The sequence below is a fragment of the Gambusia affinis genome, linkage group LG01 (genome assembly GCF_019740435.1).
Source record: "Gambusia affinis linkage group LG01, SWU_Gaff_1.0, whole genome shotgun sequence".
Classification (NCBI taxonomy): domain Eukaryota; kingdom Metazoa; phylum Chordata; class Actinopteri; order Cyprinodontiformes; family Poeciliidae; genus Gambusia; species Gambusia affinis.
The window spans coordinates 24,225,190-24,245,094 of record NC_057868.1 but is presented as its reverse complement, the minus strand read 5'-3'; the positions used below and the strand labels follow the sequence as shown (position 1 = coordinate 24,245,094).

General features: G+C 39.9%; 1 protein-coding gene across 4 annotated transcripts in view; it reads right to left on the bottom strand.

The window, feature by feature from the left end:
* Window positions 1-651: 651 nt before the first annotated feature.
* The window catches only part of scn8aa (sodium channel, voltage gated, type VIII, alpha subunit a), a 55,339-nt gene continuing 36,085 nt past the window's right edge, over window positions 652-19,905 (bottom strand). For all 4 annotated transcript variants that reach the window (XM_044127861.1, XM_044127852.1, XM_044127876.1 and 1 more), the window contains exons 21-27: window positions 14,889-15,011; window positions 8,768-9,052; window positions 8,308-8,361; window positions 7,425-7,562; window positions 7,228-7,332; window positions 6,864-7,134; window positions 652-5,868 (exon numbers count right to left, since the gene is read on the bottom strand). In XM_044127861.1, coding sequence (XP_043983796.1) covers window positions 4,709-5,868; window positions 6,864-7,134; window positions 7,228-7,332; window positions 7,425-7,562; window positions 8,308-8,361; window positions 8,768-9,052; window positions 14,889-15,011 — 2,136 coding nt within the window. In that variant the 3' untranslated portion in view covers window positions 652-4,708. The remainder of the gene's footprint in view (window positions 5,869-6,863; window positions 7,135-7,227; window positions 7,333-7,424; window positions 7,563-8,307; window positions 8,362-8,767; window positions 9,053-14,888; window positions 15,012-19,905) is intronic.

The following is a 19,905-nucleotide window of genomic DNA, read 5'->3' as shown; positions in this document are numbered from 1 at the left end:
AACAAAAATAAGCTGCATTGCAATGGTTGACATTTCATCAGCTATACAATCAGAGAATTTAAGTGTAATTATATCTTACATACCAACAGAAAGTAGAGAGTAAAGCAGAAGGAAACGGTTGTAGATGTAAATTTGGCATGCTTTTGTACTCACTCCCTTCACTCAGACACTAAGTAATAAAATATAATTAAACTATTTATATTTAGCATTCCTCAAATTAGTGAAGAGTTCACCTGTGTGTAATTCAATCTCCTTATGAATCCAGATGACCTCATAGGTTTGATGGAGAACATTAGTGAACAACCAGCCTCATGAAGACCAAGGGACACAGCTCTTAGCAAAGAACAGATTTTAAAACATCGTCCCAATTTGTACATCTGATAGAGCTTTGTTTTGAAAGCTCTGTTCAATCCCCCTGCAAAAGAGGAGCGTATGGCACAAGTGCCAATCTAAAACACGACCGTCGATCGTATACGGAAAGCCGGGAGGTTCATGGAAACTCTCAAAATGTGTCCTTTGTGGAAACTTACATTACCAGGCGGTCCGGTCAAATAACAACAAAATTAAACCTTTTGGAGCGCACGCACATGCGCATGTGGTGAAACAAAGTTACAAACATTCAACTCAACATCCAAAAAGCCACACAGGTTGTAACTGGAAGGCTGCTTTATTGGTAATAAAAAGTTTCGTGCTCAAATGAAGACAATCTTTCATATATTCTAAACCAAGAGTCCAAGTGGTTGTGCAACACACCATTGTATTGTACTGTATATCCTCTTTTGTCATGGTGTCAAATGATAACAGTTTGAAAAGCACTTCTTTAAGTCATTTTTTTTTCAGCAAAAAGAAAAAAAAAAAGCTCATAATAAACCATGCTAAAAAAAGAATAACTCCTATAATCAAATATTGATACAAAAATAAATTTCAGATGGAAACAGAAATACGGAAGAAATCAAACCAAAATACAGAAGGCAAGCTGCTTTTTCACAAGCCAAGTGAGTGACACGTATAGCACTAAGAACAGGACATTTTTTAAAATTTTTTCGAGTTAGTTGTTGGTTTTTTTTTTTTTGTTAACATCACACACTCATAAATAGTACGATGGGAGCTGAATTTCTGGAAGATCCTCCGCTTGTACACCTGACCTCACATCCCTGATTAATCAACCCGACACCCCGCCCCCCCAAAAAAAAGAAAAGAAAAAAAAAGAGAAATCCCCACCCTCCTCAATTTGGACACGTTTCTCATTGTTAGTATTTTTTTTTTCTTCAGAGTGGCATTGACATCCAAATTTGCAGAAAAAGCAGAAAAAAGGCACATGCCATAAAGTGGAACACGAGAAACAAACCGTTCAACAAAAGGATAGCGATGATGATGAGAAAATGACCGCAAGTGTGTTGAGCTGCAATGGCACTCATGTGCGCACATGTGTGTGTGTGTGTGTGTTTAGGTGGCAGTATCATAGTATGTAAGAACAAGTCAGTCACGCTTCCTGATGTCATCTTGGAATAAGATCACCTGTAAAGTTGGTGGGCAGTGAAGAGAGTTTCCTTGAAGTGTGTCTGTAGGATTGGTGTGTGTGCTCTGAATGTGATAGATACAACAGTTAAGTGAGAAATGTGCTGGTAACAATATCCTTTTAAAGTCATGATCAGGCTACATCCAATAACATTGCACATGAGCTATTTTTTTCCCCAACATTGAAAAGAGTGCTGGAAACAACCAGTTTGCAATTTCTTTTTTTCTTTAGACATCCACGTGAATGTGTTGCACATAAATCAAATGTGACAGTGTTCTCCTGTTTCATGTATATACATATAGACACATATGTATACATGTATATATCTTTTTGAATTATATAATATCTATATTTCATTCAGTTTCCGTCAACAAAGTGAAAAGTGTCTCAAAAAATCCAAAAAGTAACAAATGTGACAAAGGGCATAGCTGGAAGCCATTCTATATTATTGTTATTATTCACTTTTTGATTAGTAGTAACATTTTTAAAATTCTGTATTTACAAAAAAACACAACAAAGCATGCCATTAAAATAAAACAATATTATACAATATTTATAGCTTCTCTCAAAAAGTTCATTCTTTTTCAGCAATTGTGCCATTTACATCATAGCCTGCACTGTACATATACATGTGGGGGGTTTTTTCTTTTATGTTTTGTTTTTTAATTTTTTTTGTACTTTTTTCATATTTTTTTAAACGTGAATGTTTATAACTCTAAAATATTACATCCAAGATGAACATGGGTAAGTCTGGATGACCTTACTCGCTCCTCCTGTGGTTCTCATTGGGAATGTATTTGGTTTTCAGTGTGCAGCCGCCAAACTGGTTCAGAGACCTTGTATTGTAAACAGACCTCATTTGCTGTTGTTCAGGGGTGGGGGGATAGATTGTTACAGGCAGTGTTGAGCACACCAAATGGCAACAGTGGTGTGACGCTGGATGCCAGGTTTCTGTCTGATCATCCACTAAGAAATAGGACCCTTTCCACTGCGTAGAAAATAAGTGGCAGGACGTCGATGGAGGCAGTTGGCGAAGCCTCCAGTTTATTTGTGAAAAACACCCACAAAGCTTATTTAGACAACATAGCTGCTTCGACGTGAGGTCTGTTCATAATTTCCCGCTCCTCTACCGCTGTCTCTCGTTTTAGGCAGGTGACAAGCGTTTTGGAAGCCTGCAGGTTCGCGAAGAGATGGTGCAAGACCACACAGTGTTCAAAGAGGTCCCACAGAAGCACAATGATACACTGACAAACATGGGACTTTCAGCACTCCCAGTTCAGACCGAAAAGCACCTTCACCGCCTGCTGCTCTCGCCTTCGTCTCTGGTTCTCATGGCAGTCGGTCGGAAACACTGAAGGGAGGGTCTCGATCTACATATTGGTCCGCTGGTATTCTTCACCCGTCCCTGAAGCCTCACAGTTCCCCCTAGTCCACAACTTCCGCACATGCTAAGCACAACAAGACATGTCCCTGCAAAAGTTTTCTGCTACCTCTTCTATCAGATGTCACTTTCACCGACATCAGCCTTTTATTTTTGGGAAAGATTGCATCATATGGACATCAGTGAAAGACTTAAAGGCTTTTTTAAAAATATATATATAAAGCTAACAACTCAAATTTTCTAAACAGCACGGCCTGAAACCCGCATCCCAAGGACAATCTTATGCGGAACTCACACTGTAAATAAAACGATTATCTTCAGGGAAAGTTGCTCAGTAAAACTATTACCTACTGCCTTCGCCTCAACACAGTTTTAAGTCCTTCCTCTTGCCTTGAAACAAGAACACAAAAGGAAAAAAAGCAACCGAAACGAAAATTCAAATCTTATACCTGATCCCTCTGCAGCAGATGAGACACCTACCAAAACATGAGCACACTGGATTTTGGATTCCTTGGCGTGAAACATCCCCTGCTCTCATGGTTATGGCGTTCACCAGAGTTCAGTGAGGAAAGAGACAGTTTAAATGGCAGTAGGTTCACCAAGAAATCCTCAGATTTGATCAGAACTGCCTGAATGTCCTTCCAAATGCTGTGCAGCCTCAACATGAGGATATTCTGCCTGCGCCGCAAACCTTCAAAGCTGTCAACATTCAGAGACTCCAACCGAGACCGTGGCTCTGAGCGCCTGCGTTGATTATTCCCATGTTCACTTCAGCAGAGGTTGAAATAAATCAGGTAAAACTTTGTGAAATAGAAATGTCGTTCTGTAATATTTTCTATAACTGCATTCTCCATTTGCAGTTCTCCTAGTTCCCTCGGCAGACAGTCTCAAGCGCTTAATTGAGCCACTGCGGTGGTCTGACAATTGGTGTCTTGTGGACTATGATTACTCATGCATGACTCCTGATCAAAACATGCCTTCATGCAAGTCATTTCTATGCATTTAACAAGCACAAAAATTATTTTTATCAGGAACTCCATCCAAATTACACAGACTAGTGAGTCGTACCCATTCCAGCGTGACAGCCCATGTCAGAAAACGTCTTTTTCAGCATCAGTATTACAAAGAGTGGATGAAAAGACCAGTGACATGGGATAAATGTTATCTTATTGGGTTTTTTTTTTTTTTTTTTGCTGCTCAAATAATGTGAAGATGCACATTTAATCAAACGAATGAAAAATAAAACTCTTTGTCTCCTCCCCGCCTCTAGTGCATCCGTCAAAAAGCTAAACTTCCTCAGGGTGATTATGCTTCACTTCTTGATCAAGACGGTAAACTCAGGAGTTACAGACCCCTCCTTTAGACTGCTGACACAGTTCTGTCGGGATCTGAGCGATCCAGTGCCACGGCGCCGGAGCTTTGCAGCAGGGTTAATCCACGCTCGGTGGTGGCAGGAGAGCCGCAGCGCTCCAGACGTCGAGCGGTGGATCCTGTGGCAGTTGGTCCCCCAAAGAAATGCGTGAGTTCCTGTTTTTTTGTGTTTACTCCTCATTTCTATGAACTTGGTCGCTGTGCAGCAGAAGTTCCACAGTAAACTGATTGCGTTTGGTTCAGCCGTCTTTGACAACACATGAAACCACATTGCCTCAGTAGTATTTGAGTATGTAAACATTTTTTGTGTTTTTTTGTTTTTTTTTTCCTCCTTGTTTTTAATCTTACTTGCAAATGATTTTTCTACATTTGTTGGGTGTCTGGGCCCAAAGTCTGTTCTCGTTGTGTTTAAATTGAGATTTTGGAGTCACTGGATCCTAACATTTGGATTCCCACTCATCTTTCTGGTTTTTGTCCTTCTCTTTCCTGGCCCAGTCCTCCTTGCTTTTGTCCTGCTTCTCTTTGTCAGGTTTGGTCACACTGTCGTAGGACGGGAGCGAGGCCGTGGATGGCGTGCTCTCCTTCTTCTCCTGATTGGTCCCGCCGTTCTCAAGCTTGTTACTAGATAAAATGTGCCGCTTGAAGATGATGCCGCGCCTGATGAGATGGGCGCGGTAGGCGTTCTGGATGATTCTGGCAGATACGTCCTCCTGCTTACGGCGCAGCGTCGTGGTGATGGGCTCGTACGACACCTTGGACGGGTTGGCGGCCACGAAGCGCTCCTCCATCTGCGTCCGCAGCATGTCCAGCTCGCCACTGTCGCCCAGCACACGCTTCGTAAAGGCAAACAGGATGTCGAGGCAGTGAATGCGATCGCCACTCACCATAGGCAGGTCCATGGCGATCAGTTCTATAGTGTTGGGCTTCGGCACACGAAGCGGGTGCTCCAAAGCGTCGGCAAAGTCAGGCAGCTTGGCGAAACTAATGAACTGGGAGGCAGTGGGATCAAATTTCTCCCAGATCTCGTAGAAGGTCTCAAAGTCGTCCTCACTGAGCGGATCGGCACTTTCCTCAGTGGCCACGCTGAAGTTCTCCAGAATGATGGCAATGTACATGTTAACCACGATCAGGAAAGAAATAATAATGTACATGACAAAAAAGAAAATCCCCACTGAGGGATTCCCACAGTCGCCCTTCACCGAAGTGCCAGGGTTCTCCAAGTTGGGGTCGCAGTCCGGCGGGTAGTTCAGAATTGGCAGCAGCAAGCCGTCCCAGCCGGCCGACGTGGTGATCATAAACAGGATGATCATGCTGTTGCCGAAGGTTTCGAAGTTGTACAGGTCGTCGATACCCGCTCCGTGCTTTACATAGCCGAAGTTGGACATGCCAAAGATGGAGAAGATGAACATGACCAGGAAGAGCAGCAGGCCGATGTTGAACAAGGCCGGCAAGGACATCATCAGGGCGAAGAGCAAAGTCCGGATGCCTTTAGCTCCTTTGATCAGACGCAGGATCCGGCCAATACGAGCCAACCTGATGACCCTGAACAAGGTCGGTGACACAAAGTACTTCTCAATGATGTCAGCCAGGAACATACCTGAGGCAAACAAAAAAAATAAATAAGTAAAAGAAAGTCGCTAGAAAAATAGCACCCAGCAAACGAGTCAATATCACTTGATATAATGCCACCACAAGTCTCTGAGATTAAAAACTGCGGAAAGGTGAACCTCTGTCTCCGTTTAAAGTAGTTTGCTGCCTCCAGTAGCTGAAATAAAGCATCCCACAGCATGCTGTTGCCACCATCATGTTTCACATGTGCAGCCAAGGTTTTCTGCTACACATAGCAATTTAAGACGACCAAAAAATTTTACTTTGTTCACGTCGAAGCAGAGCATTCTCTGTTAACATAAGTCAAGCACTGCTTTGCTTTCTTAGGACCTTGACAGCTTGACAGAAACCCTGTTTGATACCAGGACATCCTGAAAGCTAATATCCAGCCGTCAGTTTGGGATCTTAAGCTAAAGCTCTTGTGTTGTGCAGGAAGAGGAGCAGATTAGGACATCCACCTCTGAATTGCCTAAGAATATGCTTGGGAGCAGTCTAGTCAAAGTCCTGACTTAAATTACATTGAGATGCTGTGATATGATCTTAAACAGAACAGAAAAAGGCCCTCCTACGTGTGAATTAAAACATGTAGTCAGTAAAATTCAATGGTGGCAAAGTAAGACACTGTTGTTTCTACAGGGTGCTATAACCACTTATTAGGCTTCGGTTTCTATATCTGTGCCTGATATTAAACAGTTTATTATTTATCTAAAATGTTTAGGTGCAGCAAAAAAAAAAAAAAAAACACCAAAAATTTGTAGCATTTTTAAAATTTTGTGTCTGTAAACATTAGTATTGTTTTTATTGGAAAATCATTTTGAATATCAAGAGTCCTTTTTGTGGCAACTGTAAGTGCTACTTTGTGTTAGTTATATAAAATAACTCAATGTTTATCACTAAAGGTTCAAGAGACGTGAACACTTATGAAAGACTGCAAATTTGCTCATATCGGCTCTTTGCTCCACACTTTCCACGCCCGTCACTCACCGACGATAGAGAGGATGACAACCACCACATCGAAGATATTCCATCCGTTGGTGAAGTAATAATGGCGTAGCGCGAAAAGCTTCAGCAAGAACTCTGTGGTGAACACCACGATGAAGATGAAGTTGACCCAGTAGAGAACCATTTCTGTTTGCTCTGACTGATCGTCTGTTTCCACCATCATAGTGACCATGTTGAGGCAGATCAGTATCATGATAGAGATGTCAAAGACCTGCTGCGTCACAAAGTCAAACACGTATCCCTGGATCTTGTTCTGGAGCAACAGGGAGGAAAGACGATGAGATTTCTGAGGAATCAAAGGAACAAAGTGCATGCATGGTAACCAAACAAAAAAGCCCATAAGCACCTGTGGTCGAGGGATGGGCTTCTGCGGCTTTTTGGAGCCCAACTTTTTCATGGCGTTGTAGTACTTCTTCTGCTCCTCCGTCATGAAGATATCCTGACCTCCAAAGTAAAGGGACAAACAGAACATTGGTTATCACCATGTTCCCGTTTCATACTGAGAGCAAAATGAAAAACATTTGGAGACAGAGCAGCTCTTATCTTTTTCTTCTGCTGGTTGAAGTTGTCAATGATCACACCAATGAAGAGGTTCAGGGTGAAGAAGGACCCGAAAATGATGAAGACAACAAAGTAGATGTACATGTAAATGTTGACTTCATATTTGGGCTGGTCTTCCACCTTGAAAGAAAAGAGGCAGAATGTTTAGACTTCAAATATGTTTTCATTCACTGATAAAGACAAGAAAAATCTGACGTGAGGTGTCTGGGTTAGTCTGGGCTCCTACACATGTACATGTTAAAAAGTCACTTTGTTTTTACATAGAAAATACTCAAATTATCCAAATACTCTAAATTCATGTCAGATATTTCTAAAGTGGGTTGAGTTTAAAAATAAAATATGAAAAAAAAACTGTGAGGAAGGAAGGAAGAGTACAAAGAAGGAAAGAATAAAGCAAACAAAGGAGAATGAAAAGGTTCAAGAAGGAAAGGAATAAAGGACTAAAAGAAAGAAAAAGAAGAGAGATCACAAAGTTATATTAGGTATTAAAGTATGAAGAAAGAAAGTGAGGGAAAAAAATGAAGAAAGTACGGAAATAAAAAAAGAAATGTATAAATGAGTGTGGTGTAGAAAGAGTACAAGTAAGAAAGAAATAAATGGCAAAGAAAAGACAGAAAGGAAGGAAAAAGGCTTTCCAGAGTGAGCAGATTAATTACATTTTCACTCTTTAATTTGGCTTCTTGTGTTTTTTGGGTATAATTTCATTAATTTACTGCATATACCAAAAATAATCCTTGGGAAAAAAGGTTTTAGTCTTTTTGATTGATCTAAATAACAACAGATCCTTATGACCCTAGTTTCCTTTTCACAGTCCTGTACACAGTGGGAGCAGTAAATAAATATTCAAATAAATCTGTGAACATACATTTCTGGAATCCACTGCAGCGTACATTATGTCCATCCAACCTTTGAATGTGGCCTTTTGAAAGAAAGACAATATTACATTTTACATTTGTTCAGCCCCATACAGCAGACCAGAAAAACAAGCAAAAAATAAATAAATATAAATGATTATAATCATTAAAGGAGACTCAAACTCAAACCGAAACTGATGCATGTCCTGTAGTACAGCTTGTGCATGGAAAGAAACGTGTATGAAGAAAAAAGGCATGGAGAAGCACACTCATAAATGCTCAATGAACATGAAGAAAAGGCATTATCGTAGTGCTGTGAAAGACAAAACACAAATAAAGCATAGGCAGGCCTTCAAGCAACGCTTAAAAATAATTTAAAAAAAACATCAAAGAAAGTGCAGGAAAATGAGGAAATAAATGCAAGTTAGTGAGACACAGGAAATGAAGTCAGAGGAGAAGTGATGCGCTCACCACTTGCAACAAGGCGAGGTAGCCAGCGCCCACATTGTCAAAGTTGATCTTGACGTTCTTCCACCTGACCTCAGTATGGTTATCTCTAATAAGCGCCTCACACTGGGTCTTGTTGTTGACAACTTCGACATCAAAATATTCCTCTGACGTCTGATTGAAACAGTAGTAGTACTTGCCCGCAAACAAGTTGACCCCCATGATACTGAAAATCAGCCAAAAGATGAGGCAAACCAGCAACACATTCATAATGGAAGGGATGGCACCCACCAAGGCGTTGACTACCACCTAAACCAGACCAGGGGAGAAAGGATATAACAGTGTGAGAAGCATGAAACTAGCCCAGCTCATGTTCACCCCTCAGATAAGACACTACATATTGTTATGGCATTACACAAAAATCCTTAAAACTGTTACTAAATCTTTTTGAGAGTTGACCTCAGAGTCTGAAGAGCAGGATGTCAAAGAATGGGACTAAAACTGCTTTGTGCACACTCGAACACTCTCGCACACAAAAAAATGAGCTTTTCAAAATCTATTAAATATCACAAGATGTAAAATTATGCTTAATTTATATCATGGAAATATACGTTTTTCCTTCAGACAAAAATTTTAGCATTCATGTTGAGATTTGTAATCTTTTGTTCCAATAAATGGGCATCTCCATAAAGAACAGCTTCAATTTTCTTTTATTTAATTTACAAACAGAAGCCAAATTATTTATCACATAGAATTGTCAGAGTAAATATATTTATGTGTTCCTCTTAATTTTTGATAATTATGGTTTGCAGTTAATAAAAACCATAAATTAACCTCTGAAAAACCAATAACGACATAATTATGATGCGGAAATAATGAAAAGTACCGCTGACTTGAAAGTTTTCCAGCAGAGAGTCCATGACATCCTGCAGAATGAAAGTTAGCCAATAACCTTTGTGCAGCACAGTCATGGGAAGTTAAGTGGAAGGAAAAATGTTTCAGAAAAAGACTCTAGAGCAGGGGTGTCAAACTCCAGTCCTCGAGGGCCGCAGTCCTGCAGTTTTTAGATGTGCCACAGGTACAAAACACTGGAATGAAATGGCTTAATTACCTCCACCTTGTGTAGATCAGTTCTCCAGAGCCTTAATTATTCTATTCAGGTGTGCTGCAGCAGAGGCACATATAAAAGTTGCAGGACTGCGGCCCTCGAGGACTGGAGTTTGACACCCCTGCTCTAGAGCAACAGAGATAACCACATCTTTCATTATCTGCAAACCATACTCAAACAAAAAGAAAGGAGGGTTCAAAATATCTCCAGCTATCTTTGTAATGAATTCATATAATACTAATTTAAGCTTTTATTACTGGAATTTCAACTATATTCTAACTTTTAATCAGGAGGCATGTGCAGTTTTGGTTTTAGTGTTACTAAAATAATGTTTTATTTATTTATTTTTTATTTATCTTTACTAACACGGTTAAAAGCAATACTGTGAGTAAATATACTTCAAATTATTATCAGAAACTAATTGTGCAATTTATAAAATATTTCTCCAAAAAATGACAATAAATGTAATAAATGACACACACCACTCACTGAACTGCTGATGAAAGGTTCATGCTGTAACCTCAAATATTCATACTCAGAAATGTGTGAGCAGATATTTATATAACCAACCAACAATAAAATTTGAGTGTTTGATTAATCTGTGAAAAAAAAACAAAAAAAGTGTTTGCCATATCACTATGAAGTGTCCGCTCTAGTCACCCCAACCTTATGCAGTTCATCTTTCTAATATAGCTCTTCTCCATAACAAGCCCATCTCAAAACAAAATGGAAAAATTTAGAGGGAAGAATTCCCACACTTCAAATCTCCAATCCGCTCAGTTCTTCTTCTTCTATTTTCTTACTGTAGATTCAAAAGCTCAGCACTTGTTGAACCGCTCAAGACTAGTGTTAGGCAGGCCAACCAGCAGCTCTCAGGCAGACAGCTGAGCATGCATTTCTTTGGCAGACTCGTTTTGTGGAGCCATATTCCCTCCTCTTAACAAACAGACAGGGAGGAGCTCTAAGAGCGGGATTCTCTCAGCGCTGAACGCGGAAATAATGGCGGGCACACTTGTGAGAATTCCTCAAATCTCAAATGCTAAATTACAAAACAACAGACTGCAGAATTACTTTTCCACAGTGGTGCCAGCGAACTCGCTGAGAGAATGACTCTTTGCTTGATTCGAGTTACAATCTTACCGCTTTCAAATAAATTTAAATAACAAAGGCCATGCTGTGTAGAAAGCATTCTCAGAAAGAGGGAAAATGGCTTTCAAAAATGCAGAATGTGCATCGGCAGTTATTACACATGCGTGTTACATGGCATTGTGCAATCTCAAGAATCCGCTCAAATCAATACATAAATAAATAGAGAAATGTTTGGATAGAGAGATTATTGCTGAAGTTTACTAGCACAGTGTAAAATGAGTGTCTCCCTCAAACGGATCAGCCTTCAGATGTTTCTTTAAAAAAAAAAAAAAGAAGAAGCATAATTGGCAGAGTACTGTAACTAATATTTATTTAGGTGTCAATGTCCTCAGGCAGATTTGCCAGAAAAAAAATAATATGCTGAAACTTGGTTGATGTTATGTACTAATAGTCTAATCACACTGCCCAAAACACTAAAAGCAAGCAGCATCAGGAAAAAAAGAAAGACAAGTAAAATTATAAAACAGTCCACAGACATTGTTTGCCAAGCAAAGTTTCAGACTGAAAACGCATCGTTAACTTTTAGCATTTTGTCACATTGCAACTTTTTTCTGCTCCCTCATTTGTTTGACTTTTTGGGATTTGAAGATACAGATCAACACCAATTGGCATGTAATTGTGAGGTGGACAGAAAGTTAGTCGAAGTTTTCGAAATGTTCTATAAATAACAATCTGAAAAGTGTGGCATGCCTGTAAATAAAGCCCCCTTGAATCAATATTGAGTAGAACCGGCGTTTGCACCTGCTGATCCGTCCGGGTAAATATCTGCTCCAGGAGCAAAGCAACTCTAACTAGCTTCTCTGTCCGTAGTGAAGAAACATCTCCCCGTAGCATGACGCAGCAACCACCATGTTTGATGGTTGGGATCATAAGCACCAGAACAATGGAGCAAAGTGGAGCCAAGTGGAGCCAATTGGAGCCAAGTGGAGCAGTTAACAGTGATGTACCGGGAAGAATCTCAGTCAGTTTTATTACAGTGCTGAATGTTTCAACTTCTCTCATACCTCTGATTAATCCCAAATAACCTCGCCTGCAGCAGATACAAAGATACTTTGTGCTTCTCAAAAATCCCAGTGACTTTTGAGAACTTTAACTCTTTGCGTCAACATATTGATGAGCAATTAACTGATAGGAACAGCAAAGAAAAGAAGAAAAAAAAAGGACAAACATGTTGCAGCTATTGATGCTCTGTACTTTATCACTTTCACTCCCATTTTGACAACATAATCTGGCCCCCATGGCTGGAGTAATATACTCAAGGTGATGCAAAATGGTTTTACGTTGACTTTTGCTGACTAGAGCACAACTCAACTATCACTAGAACTGTGGACTACTCATAGTTGTCCCATTATTAGACTTTCCTCGCTCTGTATCTCTACAGTTTACCTCAGCAGACCTCACTTTTCAGATTTTTATTTACAAAGAAGTTAAAAAAAACATTCATTTTTGTGTTTGTCTATTTTGAAAAACAATGAAATATATTAAAGTTTAAGTGACAAGATGCAGATAAAATATTTTCTCATCAGTTTAACATTTTAAATCTCTTTCCTATTGTGTCATCTCTCCATTCATGTACTTCCCCACTCATTTATTTATTGTTTTGACCTCAAATTTTCCATTTTCAGTTCAAACAGAACAGTAACTCAATTTATGAACATAGACATAGTAAAAAAAAAAAAGAAAAGAAACTGATACAGCGGGGTCAAATTATTATTTTGTTTCCTATGCATTTTTGCATTACTGGGCCGCCCTCACCTTTCTCACCATGTGCGTCCAGTGAATGTGCTAATTCACTGGGGCACTGGTGCTACCATAAACAGTTGATTTAAGCAGATGTGGAATGCTTTTCAGCCCCAAAAATGACAAGCTCTTTAGTTAAAACCAATTCAGTTTCAGCGAACCATCCGTAAAGCTTATCCAGGGCCTAAAGGCGTTGATGTCTGCTGATGTGCAATGGCATCACATTTTAGTCGCTGGATATCTACAATTTAAAGGAATCAGGCCTCTTGTTAATTTCAGAGGCCTTTGGCTCCTGATTGTCATTTTTGGGTGGCGGGAGATACAGGAGACACATTTTCTGTGTGTGGTTAGGAGTTTTGTCTAACAGCTGTCAAATTGCGGGCCACCGTCAACCCAGAACTCAAAAGTCAGAGTTTAACTGGGCCCATTGTTGCCTCCCAGCTTCACTTCCTGTAGGAGTGGAAGGCAACAGGAACCCAGAGACTGCTGTATGTGCTAAAGTGTCTGGTGCTATGACATGAGAGCAGAAATGTTGTCAGTGAAATGGCTGCCTAGCATATTTGCCAAGCTTCTGCCTGCATGTGCGAATAACAAGACGGCTTCAAAATAGCTTTTAAGAGTCAGGGGGGTGAGGGTGGGGAGGTGAAGGAGAGGAGAGGAAGCTGGGGATGAAGAGGAGGAGGTGGGGAAGGTCTGAGCTAACGAGGAAAATCTCAAACTGGAGGATGAGGATAGTGAACGATAGAGGAGACTTGAACTGAGACGTCGAGAGATTCAGAAAGAGGGAACTACGGGTGACAACAACCAGGCGCAAACTATCGATACACCAGTTACAGGGATGACCAATCAGATCTGCATATTTCTAGGAGGAGACGGTGGCAGTTTTAGATATGGGGAGTATGGGCTACTGCTCAGGGCCGCACACCAAGGGGGCGGCTAGAGCAGTGAATTTTTTATTTTTTCACATATAAGGCATCCGTGACTTTTATAACTTTACACCAGGAGATTCTCCAAAATGCATTAGCAGACTAATTTGTTTGTTTGAATAAAATATTTTGTCTGTAGTTTATTGTTGAGCATGTACTTTAAAAAATAAGTAAAACTAAAAAACTTGGTAACATTTGTTGCATCTTTTTAAAGACTATGTTAGGGTTTCCCTAACACAAAATCTAAAGTGTCTTGACTGGTCAAACCTGCACTATGTTCTTCTAAAATTCTCTATAGCAACTTCAATTACACAAAACCTTTGATCCATTTGCAAAAAGACAAGATCTTACTAGTGTTTTAATGCATAAGGACCATGTTAGGATGTTGTTGAGGTGCTGAAGATGCAGCTCACTCAGAGCGCCATTCAAGCAGTAACCACCACTGGATGAGGCTGCTGAAAAAACAAGACGTACTCCTGCAGAGAGTCATTTCTGCTGATCACTGCATAAAACAGACTCCTCTAAGGGGAAGGTTTTGGTGTGACTGGTTTTGGGCAGAGGTGTTTTGGTGTCCTGCAGCTCCCCCCGGTTCCCGCTGGTTGTTCTCAGTGCATTGGGGAATGGTGTGAACTGGGGAAGGAGGAGGACATGGGAGCAGGAGGAGGAAGAGGAGGAAGAGGGGTATGTGGAGGGGCGGGGGGGGGTCTCAATTGAAAGCAGTGGTTGATTGAATTGTTGGTTTGAATGCTCTATGAGATGACATGTAAGTTAGGTTAGCTTTGACCAATTTCACATTCACTTTGGCCAATCAGTGAGAAAAGAAAACAATGAGGTAGTCTGAACTTTTAGTTCGTCTCTGATGTGATGAGGCAGCTTTTGTGGACAAATTTAGATTTCAGATTTTCGAGCAAATCGGTTTTCTGCAGGCTTTTGAAAAACGTTTGTCAAAGAAATCCAATCCACATAAATGTGATTTCACTCTTACTTTACTCCCAGCTGCATCATGACTTATCCTTTCGGTCTAACAAAGGCATGGTGCAGCACTGCACATTGAAAGGTGACTTTTTTGGCTTTCATTTCCTAGCTTTCTAGAACCAGTCCCCCAAACTTTCTGATTTTTCTTTTCTGTTGTTCTCTTACTTTGCCTTTAGATCAGTTCTAGCATGCTTTAAACTGTTGAATGGGCATGCGGAAGGATCAGCTGCTTAGCTTTGGATCTTACCCTCATCCCTTCAAAACGTGACAAGGCTCTGAGGGGTCTCAAGGCCCTTAGTGTCCTGAGTGATTTAATGGGCCCTAGATCGGAGTAGCCCAGCGCATTAGCTACAAGGCTGACTATAGACACCTACACAAAAACAGAGAAGCAAAAGAGGTTCCAAACTGTTAGAAGTGAGAATATTCACTAAGGAAGAGAGACGGCCCTGGTGTAGGCGGAGAGCTGCTTGACACACACACATAAATCTATGCATGTATATGCATGTATAATATTGCATTTATACATGTATATACACTGAGAGAGAAGGTCATTGTTTAGTATAGGTTTTGCGTGTGTGGTAAATTTCTTTTTAGTAGCAGTAGGACATTAGGGGAATTTGGCTGTTATTTTGGGGCTGTTGACGAGAAGTGAAAAGTCCTGTGTACCTGCAAAGAAATTTGTGGTTGAGAAACAGAGAGAGAAAGAGAGAGAGAGAGAGAGAGAGAGAGACAGAGAGATAGAGAGAGACGAGATAAGAACACAAAACTCAAACAGAGGGTAAATTAGGAGAGAGCAGAGTGCTACATGGTTAAGATACAAGTGAAAGGACTGGAAGAGTAGAAGAGGAGGATTTGGGGAGGGAGGTTAAGGAGAGAGATTGCCCTGTGGAAGCTGATAAAAACCCAACAGACTTGAGAGCCTTACCCTTGCCCCTCTAACATTGTCTCTCCTTGTCGCTCTTCAGGCATAAATTCCCATATAATTTAAGACAGAGAAACTAATGGAACCTAAGAGAAAGAATACAGGTGAGCATGTACAAGAGTGTCATATAGTCATTTTCCTTCTCAGACATCAAATCAACTTGTCACACAGCGTTTAGAGTCAAGAAGGAGAGCCACAGTCACATGAACCACACACAAGAAAACAGGGATGGAGGTCAAGGGCACACTGGTTATAGTTATTAGCACTGGATGGCACTGAAAGGACAAAAGAACACAGAATACAGTCGAGTTACACACAGTTAACAACAATAACAGGACATAATCTTAAAGAAACTGGTGCAGCCCCTGATCCCCATCCAGCATCAGCAAACCCAGGGATTCCTACAGCTAAGAAATGCTTAAAGTGACCCAACACAGTTAAAGACACTCAATGCATCCCTAAGTAGGGTCATTATCCCACAAACATCACTGCATCTATCTCAAAAGAATAAGTAATCAAATCAGTGGGAACATTATCTGCAGTGGCCAGAGTTATGGTTTGAGGGTGTGTAGCTGGATCCGGGCTTAACACAGGATTGCATTGTTGACCAAGGAAGAAATGGAAAATGGGAAGTGTGGTCCATTAGCTACATTAATGTTGTTGGGAAAGTGGTGAGACTTGAGCGTCTGGTGCAGCTTAAGGAAGTCTCATTAGGAACCCCATTACTGGAAGAGATTTTCAAGATGAAGTCTTTCATTGAGTGGTACGTAGGAATATGATTCAAAAGCCTCTTACACAAAACACTTTAAAGCAAATGCCTTTCATCATATCAGTGCATTTTATTAACACCTTATAAAGTTATATTAAAAAATAATAATTTGTGCTAAATAAGGTAGATATAGTTAATCTGAATATACCAAAGAAAATTAGGGACATTAGCTATAACTTGCCAAACATTGAACATTTGATGGGGGCAAAGTGTTTCCAATAAGATTATAGGTATGTGTCAAATATGCATCAACAGGTATTAGTGACAGTCCAATAATGGCTGCCTTATGTAGCGTTAACATTTTTCAAAGAGTTGAAAGAGCATTTGATGATGTCTGGATGAAATTCTACAATGCATGGGTTGATCAAATCTAAACTGGTTAATCCCATGTTGAAGAAATGGCCTTTCAATCACCGTTATGAAATATATTGTTTTGTTAAACAGGCAAAAATCCTAAAAAAAAAAAAATCATAAATCCTTGCTACAGAAAATGTTTTCTCTCATTCTCATTTCTTCCCTTGAATTAATCTTGCTGAGCTGGGTGCTAGAAGTAGTGGCACAGGGGGTGTCCCAGTTCCTTACAAATAAGGAAAAAATATCAACAGTAAACACATGTGAAAGCACCTCCAACCAGCCACCGACACCAACTGGTCAAACTCACTGCAATAAGTACACAACATCCAAAGCTTACCAAAATCACGGAGGGAGGTTTGAGATTGGCAAAATCTTCATTTTGACTGATGAAATCATCAGCGAAAAACTACAACAGGTAGCGCATGTAAACCACTTGAATGACTGTCAAAAAGAGCAGCTGGGTAGATGTCAGAATGCATTCAGTCTTTCTCCTCTCAGAGGATTCCTCATTCTGCTGAAACATCGAGTCACAGACATCTAGACAGGGCTCTCGTTTAGATTTTGCCAACTTTGCTCAGAGCAGTTTCTCTGAGGCATAACCCCTTTTGAAAACTCTGCATTTCAAAATAATAAGCAGCTATTCTGATGGGCACACAGTTAAATAAAGATTTTGCCTTAATCTAAACTACAGTGTTGGGATAATTGTCACCTTTAGCCTGACCCCTTTGGAGAGCCCCCCCTTTCGGGGCCCCTGGGCTCTGGCCCCCAGCTGGGCCAGCTCTGCGGTAGTGGCCTCACTGTCTCAGCGTCCTTCTCACAGAGCTCTGCAAGGCAAGGCCAATGACATCTGGGGCTGTGATCCCATGATGACGATAGCACAAACCAAACAAAAGCAAACTAAAAACAAAAGGAAAACACAACAAAACATGACAGCTTTATGAGTGAAAAAGAAAGATGAGTGGATCCTGACACCTATGCTATAAGATTGAGCTCAAGTAATAGTTCTTTTTGTTGAGGTAAGTTGTGTGAAGTGGTGATGAGCAGTCTGCCTCCTACATCCAGTAGTAACTAGTCAAAACTGTTTTCTGCTCAGAGAATAAAGTTAAGCATCTGGTGCACTCATGCCAGATGCTTAACTCGTACCATAGCCAACTAAAAAGCAAATTTACAAAATCTAAATAACTAAAACTCAAGGTTTTGTTAGGTATCCCAAACATTTACATATTTCATAAATTTTGCACGAAGCAGTTCTTTACATTGTAGCAAGTTATCTAGCCAAATAATGTCTGTTGCCAGGCTAACTGTCCAACAAACTGCATTTAATATGGCTGCCATAGTACAATGGTCCAGTGTTTCTCGTCCTTCCTCTGTAAATTAGCAAAAGTTTACTTTCTGTGCTAGACCGGTAAGAATGTTACAAGATGCTTTAGTTAAATGAGAAACAACACCATAAACCGTTCTACAGCAAATTCAGGTTGTTTCAGATTACAGGGATTTACAGTAAATATTTTCTAGAAAACTATTTTCTGACTTTGATATGAGGACCAATCAATTTGGCCAAATACTTTCTAATGACACCATCAATGTGTGTTGCCTTTAAGAATGCTAATTATTTTCACAATCTCAAAAAAACTCTAGATCACTTGCTAAACACAATATCAAAGTTATGTTGTTTTTTAGAAGACAAAGTGTTGTTGCCAGTGGTATTGTCATACAGAAGGACAGAAATTTGAACCTCAGCCAAAACTGAATCTCTGGTTTAGCTAATAGCTAGCATTAGTTAGCTATGAGCAGGAGAAACTTTATCTTTTATGACTCCCTGCTTATTTTTGTCAAAATAAGGAGGGTTTCTTATGATCCATTAACCAATTTTTGCTGAGGGCAACTACTTAGTAAGATAATTTTTGTACGTAGGTTTTAATATTGATATTGCTAATGCCATCAGTGTCAGCAGAGAAGTGAAGTTTGAAAACGAAGTTACACTAGAATGCTACAGATGAGTGCTTAATACATATTCTCTGCTAATATATTTGTTTGTTTGTGAAAAACTCTGTCGTCTTCTGGCTCACTAATAAAATGCATCGATGATTTGCTAATCTCTAACCTCTTTTTATTGTAGACTGCTAAAAACTACGTCACACAAGCCCTCCTCAAAAACTAAATAAAGCAAAACAATTTCTTCAACATACACAGTTTACTTTCCTCTGACATGAAAAATTTGACAAAAATGAAATGGGCAACAAAAACATACAGTAACAGGGAAATAAGGAGGAGCAAACCCATACAAAGAGTCACACTCAAAGAAACAGGCTGGTCTAATGATGGTGCCCCCCTTTATGAGTCAATGGCAATGTTTTCACCCCACAACACAGGACAGAAGAGGCACAATTAGGCCACAACAGCCCTGACTCATCAAGAACTTGTTTTCTTGCTTTTGTTAGCTCTTGTTTTTCAAAAGGGGGAGCGCTCGTGAAGACCAAACTTACCGCTAGCTGCCTGTCACCCACCATCATTACCATCTCAGCACAATATCACCACAATCCTGAGGTTACACTTCCAGGAGGGAATGAAAGGAGGACGGGTAAAGAGGGGAAGAGGGATGTCACTCAATATAAAATGTTTTAACATCTTGAGAAGCATGACCCCCGCATTGCCTGAAGTACTTTGGGTAGACGACACACAAGAGGAAGGGAATCTACATTTGGAATAACCAGAAACACTGAATGTTATGCTGTTATTAAAATCAATACAAACTCTATAATCAGATATAGGCAAACTTTGACATTATTAATTAAAATTAGCTGGAACAGTCTGTTTAATTTCTATTTTAGGCTACACATACTCATAAATTATAAAGTTAAATTTGAGAATGCAATATGATAAAATACATGCAAGAATACTAAATGGGGGATATCAGAGGAGCTCAAGATAAACCAGCAGACAACTTCTGGCAATTGATTTGATAGGAGTCCATTCACAGGTTTTGGCTGAGGTGTTGGACACTGCAGAGAGGTGGTTAGTTCAAGGAGAATGTCAAAAATCAGATTTCTTATTCTATACACTTGTGCCACTAATGAGGAGATCAATCAAGCAATACCAAACTGGTAAGCAAAAATAATTATGCTTTATATATTTGATATTTTAAATACTCAAAGAATAAAAAATACTTCTACTAAGAAATATGGCAAGAAATTAACATATTTCTTTCAAATAAAATAC